At 41.9% G+C, this 10277-nt stretch overlaps 1 protein-coding gene and 1 long non-coding RNA gene across 4 annotated transcripts; one reads left to right on the plus strand and one right to left on the minus strand.

Annotated features, from left to right (window-relative positions):
• The first annotated feature begins 1201 nt into the window (after positions 1-1201).
• Positions 1202-4282, plus strand: LOC115539239 (uncharacterized). Of its 2 annotated transcripts, XM_030350344.1 has the most exons (6): positions 1202-1333; positions 1416-1459; positions 1534-2008; positions 2147-2299; positions 2386-2478; positions 3182-4282. In XM_030350344.1, the coding sequence occupies exons 2-6, from the start codon at positions 1437-1439 to the stop codon at positions 3491-3493; spliced, it is 1056 nt and encodes a 351-aa protein (XP_030206204.1). In that variant the 5' UTR covers positions 1202-1333; positions 1416-1436; the 3' UTR covers positions 3494-4282. The 2 variants fall into 2 exon arrangements, with proteins under 2 accessions (XP_030206204.1, XP_030206203.1); XM_030350343.1 differs by lacking the exons at positions 1202-1333; positions 1416-1459 and having other exon boundaries at positions 1473-2008.
• Positions 4283-7276: 2994 nt separating this feature from the next.
• LOC115539223 (uncharacterized) lies at positions 7277-8670 on the minus strand. 2 transcript variants are annotated; one of them, XR_003975762.1, is made up of 5 exons: positions 8587-8670; positions 8002-8149; positions 7852-7909; positions 7672-7759; positions 7277-7453 (listed from the first exon to the last, which is right to left on the minus strand). It is a non-coding gene; the product is annotated as an uncharacterized LOC115539223 (long non-coding RNA). The 2 variants fall into 2 exon arrangements; XR_003975761.1 differs by lacking the exon at positions 7277-7453 and having other exon boundaries at positions 7662-7759.
• Positions 8671-10277: the final 1607 nt, after the last annotated feature.

Below are 10277 nucleotides of genomic sequence, written 5' to 3' on the forward strand. Positions count from 1 at the left end.
TTTCCCAGACACCAACTTGCTTCCTAAGCATCACTTCTTAGAACATTATCCACAGCTAATTCGTCAGTTTGGCCCTTTAGTTTCTCTTTGGACTTTACGATTCGAAGCGAAGCATAGCTTTTCTAAGAGAGTTGTGCGGCACACTCGCTGCTTTAAAAATGTGTTGTTGTCCTTGGCACAGAGACACCAATTATCCATGGCACACCATATTTACACCTGTGGCTTTCCTAAACCTCTCCTGGAAGTGAAAAAGTTCTCAACTGTTAGCATTGATGTCCTGAAAGATGATATTGCACGGGCTGTGAAACACAAGAACCCAAACGTGAAGGAAGTGTCTTTGGCCGAGAACGTCACCTATAATGGATTTAACTACAGACTTGGAATGATCCTTGCTCATGGTTCACTTGAAGGAATGCCTGCATTTATTGAAATCATCCAGATGGTGGTTCTCCAAAAGGAGTTGGTCTTCATTGTTAGGAAACTAAGTGCTTGGTACCTGGAACACTTTAGAGCCTATCAACTTGAAATCTCGCCTACAAAGGAGATAGAAGTTCTGGAGCCATCTCAACTGACTGATCCTTACCCTTTGGCAGACTACACAGTTGGGACAATGAGGCTTATCACCCTGAAGCGATATATTCACGTTTAAGGTTTGCAAGAGTCAATATCTCTTATATGTTTTTTCCTGTTGTGCAGCTAGTAGCAGGGGAGCTCGATCGTGGCTGGACATATTTTTTTCAGGACTTTTCCTATGGTAGCACTCAGGAACCTAGAGCTTTATTTGGAAAATGACCGGAATTCTCCCTTAAATGAGAAAATGTTAGTTGAAATGAAAGCCTAATGTCTTAATTTTAAGTGTCAATAATTTAGTTATACCTATTTCTTTGTTTGTTTATATTGTTTAATTTGTCAATCTGGTATGGGGTTAATGGGTACCTAAGGTGTCTCTCCCTCTCTTTCCCTCCCACTCACAGGATCTCTAGACATGGCGAGTGTCACACGGCTCCTGGTGATTTTAGAAGAGGACAGTTGCATCAAGCTGGAGCTTCCGAATGGCATCCCTGGCTCCGTTGACGAAGTCATCGAAGAAATAAAGAATATTTCTGGTCTAACTAATGAAATACGGCTTCAGTACTACGATGCTGACTTTAGCAGTTGGGTTAACTTAACTAAAACTTCAGACCTGAAGGATCTTGCCACTTTGAAGGTTGTTCAACCCCCCCCTGTGACATTAGTCTTTGAGCCAGTTGACCTCTCTGTGAATGAGGCCAATGTTCACAGCCAAGATGATGCAAGTATCTCTTCATCTGCATGCTCAGATGATACATTACCTGTAAGCGACGCTTCCTTGGACACCTTCAGAAAGGAGCAGTGGCCCAAGGTGTTCATCATCCCTACTTTCTCACTTTCCACAGAATCTCAACTTAAGGCTGGAAATGCAGAGTATCAGAGCAACCAGGTTAGATTGACTCCCAGCTCTAAAATGATTTCCGACATACTTGAAAGACTCGCTGACAAAGTCTATTCGTACAGATCCTATCCTAGTGATGCAGACTTGAGTGAAGTGGCACAGGCGCTCACACAGACACACCCCTGTCTGAAAGAACCAGGGTCCTTCAACCACAGTTACGGATGGAAACAGAGGCTCAAGACGAAGATGTATAACTATCGCACATACCTAAAATCACACAGTTCATCATCTGACGAGCTGACTGTGAATTCTGTCAAAAGAAAATCCCCCACCGATGCCCACCCAGCAAAGAACATAAAAAAACCCAGGAGAGCCGAGTCTAACCATTACCCATCTCTACCTCATGGCGAGACCCCTGAGTCCATGGAACAAGAGAGAATAGCCCTTTTGACTGAAGTAAAGAAAAGGAACAATGGCAAAACAATAAGAGCGAAGATGGCTCAGACGTTCGCATTTCGGAGGCAAGAAATTGTCAACAAGAAAGCATCTTTGGAGGATATTATTGAGAGATGGCCAGCACTCTTCGAAGTCCAAGAGGTACACTGGCTTTATTCATAACATGGATCAAAATGTAAAATGTAATCAAATGAATGTAAAGCTAAATCACATGCTTTTGCCTGAGGCACATGTCATTTATCCATCTCTCTCTATACTGTATATATGTATGTTCCCTAGATAAATGCAGAGTTCCACAGAGTAACCACAATACCCCTTGAAGCAAGGTTCATGGAGAAACTTGACGAGAAGTGCATCGAACTGATTCAGGTTGTCAGAAAGAAGGGTGGAGCAACTCGGGAGAAGACAAAGCTCCTGCCAGTTGTAGAAAAGGTATGTACAGATGTTTTGTCAACTCACACTGATTGAATGGATGGACTGAACAAGTATTATTAATCATTGTCACTGTCTTCATGCAGGATACTGATATCGGTACAAGGAGGGAGATCGCTCTCAAATGTCTCATCATCAACATGAGAGAATCAATGGATGATCTGGTCCAAGAATTCCTGGTAAGGCAAGATTACTGTACAGGTGTAATGCTAGCTAAGACTGTCCACTTGATATGAGTGTTTACGAATGCACTGTATATTCAACAATCAGGGTACATTCTATTCAAACTCAAATCTGAAACATTAGTCAGGAGAAACTCTGTGATCCATCCACATCTACTACATAATCTTCCGGGGTTCCCACGGGTCATGGAATTTCTGGAATATCATGGAAGTTTAAAAAGCATATTCCATGTGGAAAGTCAAGGAATTTGTTTGTTACAATGTCATTTAGCAGATGCTTTTATCCAAAGCGTCGTACATTTAGAGTTCATACAACACAAGCAAGGATCTCATTAGTAGCATGTTTACATTGTAGTTGCCATTTAACAAAATGTAATATTTTCTGTGCAGTATTTTTCTTTATCAGGTTATTTCATGTGTTTCCCATATTGCACGAGTGGTTGTTATGGTTACTTCCTACCTTCCTTCTTTCCTCCCTTCCCCCCTTCCTCCTTCCTTGACCCGAAGACGGCACAAGGGTTAAAAAAAAAAGTTTGCTTTGTCATGATGGGATATTGTTTAGATTGATGATAAAAAAGATGAGTTAATTGAATCCATTTAAAATTAAGTCTATATGGGGGGGGGGGGGGGGGGGTGAAGGTGTCTGAATACTTTACGAATGCACTGTATGTTCTTTACTGTTCGTTCTGTTCTCTTCCAGGTGTCGGAGAAGGAAGAGGCTGAACACATTCTTCAGGGGGCAACCATGGCAATCTACATCATCAGAGATGCACAAGCTGCACCCAAAGACATTGGCATTATACTTGAGGGACAAGAGGTTGTGAACGAGTTGCCGTCTGTCGCAAATGCTGTCGCCATTCTCATGGGACTCCTTTATGTTCTCAATATGGAATATCCAAAGACATTGAAACAGACATTTGAATATATCCAGAAAGTCCTCATGGAGCTGGACCCGAAAGGCATGACCACCAAGGTCAAGAAGCTCTATGACCAGCTATACAGTACAGCTTAGTTGCATCGTAACAGTAGCAAGTAAAGTAGCATTAGTCAGTAGTAGTGTTTGCTTTTGCAGCTGACTAGCTGGCATACATATGTGGTGTGACTAATTTGAGAGCTGACTGACTGACTAGAGACTTGACTGACTGACTGACTTGAGACTTGACTGACTGACTGACTTGAGACTTGACTGACTGACTTGAGACTTGACTGACTGACTTACTTGCGCCTTGACTGACTGACTGACTTGAGACTTGACTGACTAACTTGAGACTTGACTGACTGACTAACTTGAGACTTGACTGACTGACTGACATGAGACTTGACTGACTGACTTGAGACTTGACTGACGGATTTTACATTTCAGCCAGGTTTGGCATCTCACTGTTAATGTCTTGGGATTGTACACTGTTTGGTTATATCAGGAGGATTTTACAGTTCAGCCAGGTTTGGCATCTCACCGTTAATGTCTTGGGATTGTACACTGTTTGGTTATATCAGGAGGATTTTACAGTTCAGCCAGGTTTGGCATCCCACCGTTGATGTCTTGCAATTGTACACTGTTTGGTTAAATCAGGACGACTTTACATTTCAGCCAGATTTGGCATCCCAACGTTAGTAACTTGGAACACTGTTAATTTAAATCAGGGTTTTGACTGTTTTTGCATTTCTCAAGTGTTAAATTACAACCATGCAGATACCCTGTAAAATGTCATGTTTTATCATTTTATAAGTTAGTTAATTGATATCAATGTGTCATGAGAATTATTGATATATATATTTTTTATTAAACAAATAATTTCTATTTAGTTTTATATTTTAAATGATAAATATTTGTTTGATAAAATATATATCTTTTTGATTGGATAAAGCAAATAATTTCTATTTAGTTGTGTTTCTGAAATAATAAATACTTGTTTGATAAAATTATATCTCTTTGATTGGATAAAACAAATAATTTCTATTTAGTTGTATTTCTGAAATAATAAATATTTGTTTGATAAAATATATATCTTTGATTGGATAAAACAAATAATTTCTATTTAGTTGTATTTATTAAATGATAAACAATTGTTTGATAAAATCTATATATTTTTGTTAGATAAAACATTACATTTAAATTAATTGGCTTCCTTTTAACAAGAAAATATGATTTTGGCCAAGTCTTAAAATATAGTTTCCATGGACATAGAAAATACAGTTTGAGACAAGTTTTATTTTTTCATTGGCTCAACTTATACAATATAGATGTGAACTGTTACCCTAAAATTTTTTAATTAGTTGAACTAAAAACTTTTTTCAGTGCAGGTTGTAGTAGCTGTTTTTCTTTCTTCTCCTTTCTTCTGCAGCCGCTATGACGAGTCTACTAGCTTAGCCTAGCGCTCAGACGTTTGGAGGATCAGGGTGTTTGGAGGATCAGGGTGTTTGGAGGATCAGGGTTATCTTCATTCTGCACTAGTTCGATATATATCCCCTATAGGTGATCCACAGAATACCCGACACACCTACCCCCCAGTGTTATGACCTCCTGACCAATAGACACGCCGTTAGTGCGCATGCCTAGATACCATTGGCCTACGCCTACTCATTCACACAATAGACTATCTACTAATGATACGTAGGTTAATACATATATCTTATAATAAACACAATTAATAGAACATCCTTTAATAGTATCATGATAACTCCTAATATGTTGTCTACGTGATCCACAAACGGACCCTCATATGGGGAACACCTCTTTTTAAACCCTGATATGCTTTATTTATATGTATATATATAGCATATTACTATACAGGAGATTATGGGGTTGTTTACCGTATTCCCATCCCTATAATACGACGACCACTATATATATATATATATATATATATATATATATATATATATAGGTATGTATTAAGAGGTTACATATAATAATATTCAACACTTTATTATATCAAAACACACACACACACACACACACACACACGCACACACACACACACACACACACACACACACACACACACACACACACACACACACACACACTTTCACCTAGGATGGCTTATGGAGGATGTGGTTGTCTACCAGATGGTAAACATGTAACCCTCCGGTTATTGGCGACGCTAGCCAGAGGGGCATAGAACAACACAATACACATAAACATTGCCTGAAACACTAAACACTAACACATGACGTATTGGCTCCGGCTTCCTCATCTGTCTAAAAATGCCAAGTACCCCTGACTGCAGCCCGCAGACGGAGCCCACATGGAGGGGGCGGGCACTCAGTCCACATGAAGGGGGCCGGCCCTCCGCCCACATGGAGGGGGCGGGCACTCAGTCCACATGGAGGGGGCGGGCACTCCGACCACTGACGATTGAGCAGATTTCTGCTGCTCTTGTTAATGCAAGAAACGGTAATACTATGTTAAGCTAGCGGGAGCCCATGCTGTTAATTAAACTATACAAACAGATGGTACGGGAGTATTGTGACTGGGTATCTTTCTTGCTGCGTACCATGGAACTATTATAAAGTTAAGCATAGCCTAAACGACTTGCAAATACATATTCTCTTGTTTATTTTTATTTATTTTTTCGCTTAACTGTTCCACTCATGGACCTATTAAGGTTCCACTTAAGAGTTCACGTTACTACCGTTCGCCGTGCTCAATGTTTAAATCACAGTGCCTTGTTCGTGACCTGTCTCAAATTCACTAAGTGAAATAGTGCCCCCTAGTGATCTTTTTTTTTTTTTACTCAGTATTAATAGCCCTACTATTGCCGTTTTCGCTTGAATTTTTGTATTTCTCTACTGATTGCCTCGACAATGCAACATTAAAAGTTACTAACAGCGACTTCACACAGAAGCTCTGGCTTAGGGCCGCCCTTGGGCCCCTGGGCATGTGCCCGGTGTGCCCGTGCGGTAATCCACCCTTGCCTGTAAACAATGCAACGTGTCCGAACTCCTGTACCTGTCTGTCTGTGAGTTACAGGCCCAGTAAGAGCCAAAATAAGATTTGGGGAACTATGAAGACTGGGACCCAAAGGTATGACCTTAACAGATGTAATGTGAGGAATAACGAAGTGACCACATCTAAGGGCAAAAAATGTACGTCAATAGACATAATGAAAAGCTACATGTGTGAAGCACATTAAGTTACACCAATCACAGGAGCACTAACAACAGTCTTTTTATTCAACAAAACAATTAAAAAATAACAACTACAAAAAATAGATTGTAAACTATTAACATAAAAGATAAATCAATAAAGAGTAGAACAAACAAAGTCAAACAACAAAGGGGGAACACACTGACGCCTTCCTCAGTGAGGTGGATGCCACTCTTGCTTCACGCTCTGTCGCCCGACATCGCCGTCACCGCCGCCATAGCTGCCAAGCGCCGCCATTATGCTGCATCATCAGACTACATTGGAGTCGTGTGGCGCAGGCGTCACGGGGAGGGAGGACGGGGAGGGGGAGAGGTGTTTGACTCAAAAGAGGGAAACACCTTCAGGTTTCTCCTGTCCATCATCTCCACACAGAACAGTTCATAGTCAGTATGTAATCTGAATGAGAATTGGAATGGTTTCCACGTTTCTTCCTCATCCCCGCCGTCATGGGATTTGCGCTGTGTTGATGCTGCCATCTGCTCCCAACCTTCCATCCCAATGACCTCTGGGAGAGAAACGCTGTCCTTGAAGGACTGTAACTGGCACCATGCTGCTGCCTGAATTGTGTCCTTCAGGACAACATCATCTTCCTTGAAGAAGAAAGAAAAATTATTTGTGTCTGTACTTGTCACCCTACCCTCCCAAAACCACAAAATGGTATGCAAACAAAGGCTACTACTACTGATGAGTTTTCAGTGATAAAAAACACTATTCAACTAGTCATCAGACAATTTCATCTGGCTATACAAACAACCTCCAACATTACACACATATTATATACCAGGTTCCCAGGTTCCAGTTCCTGGTCTTCAGTTTTGTCTGGAAATAAAACAGATTGTTGTCTGTAATGTTTAGTAGGCCAATACAATGGAATAATAAAAGTAGGCCCTAGTATGCGCAATAGATCAGCCATGGAGTAGGCTATAACTTGTATATTGATGGAGATATGTGTACAACTTAATTTGGAAGTAGAAGCCTAATAGAATCAATCATATCTCACAAACACTCTGAATATGTGTAGGCCTACATGGATTCACCTGGATTAACAGTCTATACATGACCTGATCCTTCAGAGCTGGATGCTGTTGGAGCAACTCTAGCCCTTTTTGTGCAGAGATCTTTATCCTGAAATGTATTAGTGGTGGGAGGGTGGTAAGACTATAGTCTTTCACAATTGCTCTAAGACAACATCACACGTTACAGTATATGACACGTACCTGTAGCTTTTTTTCCTCCCGTCTTCTCTTCCTGCTTCCTGAAAGCTCCTCTGCAGACCTTGGTGAGTAAACGGCATACATTACATACATACAAATATATAATAACAATAATAATATAAATAATAATAATACAAAAATAAGAAAATGTACCTCTGTATTTAACCGAGGCATGGCATTTAATGTGATGGTCGATATCACATTTTGACCCTTTGTATCTGCAGAAGGGGCAGTGATGTAGACCGCTGCTGTCCAGCTGTATTTCAGGGCTCTCGCCATCCACAATTACACTGACGTGTCTCTAAAAGTCAAAGAAAACCAGTATAAACATAAAAGCAGTTTTCTACAAAAAAACATTGCAGCGTTTCGGTTTTCTATTTTTCGGCTGCTTTGTATAAGAAAGGATATCCACAACGACGATAAAGTTAGAATGGACCAAGGGAGGAGGAGGGTGAGGGGGGCTATTTTGACCTAAGACACTAGGATATATTTGATCTATATTCACTGAACATATTTATTCCACCGAATGGTTGACATTCCTGAGAACCTAAGCTTTCAAACGGTGTATGACATGACTATATCACTCAACCTTATGATGCTGAAAATCGACCTAGCATGTTGGGGGGAACATGCTAGGCGTAACTAAAACGTAAAAGACGATTAAGTAGTTAACAAGACATAATACATAATTGCATGAATATTACCAAATATATTAAGCATTTTGACAGTCTCACTTACTTGCATGTTTTAGGCATCACTCGCTCGGGCGGGCACACTCTAATTTCAGGTAATTTTAGGTCAGAAACAGGATCAGAAATGCTGTTTGACCATTCCTCAATGTGAACTGAGTGGCCGCCCCCTCCATGTGGACGGGCGTGGCGTCAGATCCGAGATCCGAGTCGGTTCGCAGAGAATACTCGAACGCAGCATGAGTACCCGCCCCCTCCATGTGGGCGGAGTGCCGGCCCCCTCCATGTGGACTGAGTGCCAGCCCCCTCCATGTGGGCTCCGTCTGCGGGCTGCAGTCAGGGGCTTCTCTATATAGCCGGATACAGGCACACCTTCAGTGCACTTCATAATGAGAGCCTGCAGTACGACCGATCGTGACATTATTTAACCATCCATCTACAGCCAATACGACCAGACAGAAACATCACTGAACACACACACAAAGCCCACAACAAGCCAAACAGCAGCACGGCAGGTGGGCAGGGTAAGGACGCTAAGGACGGTCAGTGGAGCCCCGACACACGTCACCTCGTCTCCCAGTCAGGGGGTGGGTCTGGATGCTTTTGGGATGACTGTCCTGCAAAAGTCACATTCATGTGTGTGTTTGTGTGTTAATGACTGTGTATGTGTGTGTAAATATATGTGTGTGTTTGCTTGTGTGTGTGTCTGTGTCTGTCTGTCTGTCTGTCTGTCTGTCTGTCTGTCTGTCTGTCTGTCTGTCTGTCTGTCTGTCTGTCGGTCTCGCTGTCGGTCTCGCTGCCTGTCTCGCTGTGTGTGTGTGTGTGTCTGTGTGTATGGATCTGGAGGCTAGTCTGTCCCCGCGTGGCTTCAGGCCTCCAACCGCAAGAAAGACGGGTACCACTATCCCTGGGATGGTCATCAAGGTCAGGACCCCCCAACACACACACACACACACACACACACACACACACACACACACACACACACACACACACACACACACAAACACACCGTGTGTTCGTGTGTGCTTGCGTGTGTTAAACATGCGCACACACACGCACACACACACACACACACACACACACACACACACACACACACAAACACACCGTGTGTTCGTGTGTGCTTGCGTGTGTTAAACATGCGCACACACACGCACACACACACACACACACACACACACACACACACACACACACACACACACACACACACACACAAACACACACACACAGGGAATGTTTGAATCCAAACCATTTTCCATTGGAACCCAATGTTCTGTTCCGTTCCTGGACCAGAGGATCCATATAAAAAACGCCCTCAACACAGTGAAACTAGTTATTGATGTTCTGACCCGTATTCCTTATTCAGACAGGTGGTCTCTCTGAGATCAATATCTCTTTTACAGCGGGAACCTGGAAACAATCAACCTGGACTGGTAACCGATTCATTTAGAATATATTAATACAGTGAGAATATATGACCAATAATCTTAAGAAAACATGACATTCAGCAAACTGTACCTTAACTTCTCTGTGGTGAAAAGTGTGCTGTCCCGTGTCGTATGAAAATATAAAAGCACAAAAGGATGGAAAGTAAGATCAGTTGAAGGAGGAGATTCAGGTGTTCGCCAAAACACAAAGTAAGTGTTCAGAACGGAGACAGAACGTGAACACGGTTCTAAAGGTTCTGAGTAAAGATTGAGCTGCTGGGCTCCTCAGTGAGGACAGATGGAATGA

This window comes from Gadus morhua, unplaced genomic scaffold (genome assembly GCF_902167405.1).
Source record: "Gadus morhua unplaced genomic scaffold, gadMor3.0, whole genome shotgun sequence".
Classification (NCBI taxonomy): Eukaryota; Metazoa; Chordata; class Actinopteri; order Gadiformes; family Gadidae; genus Gadus; species Gadus morhua.

What these genes read in the sequence shown, in the direction of transcription:
- LOC115539239 (XM_030350343.1), top strand. Translation starts at nt 1,484, where the DNA reads ATGATTTCCGACATACTTGAAAGACTCGCTGACAAAGTCTATTCGTAC. An exon ending in CACTCTTCGAAGTCCAAGAG is followed by an intron (nt 2,009 to 2,146) that starts GTACACTGGCTT and finishes TATGTTCCCTAG; the next exon opens with ATAAATGCAGAGTTCCACAG. An exon ending in TCCTGCCAGTTGTAGAAAAG is followed by an intron (nt 2,300 to 2,385) that starts GTATGTACAGAT and finishes GTCTTCATGCAG; the next exon opens with GATACTGATATCGGTACAAG.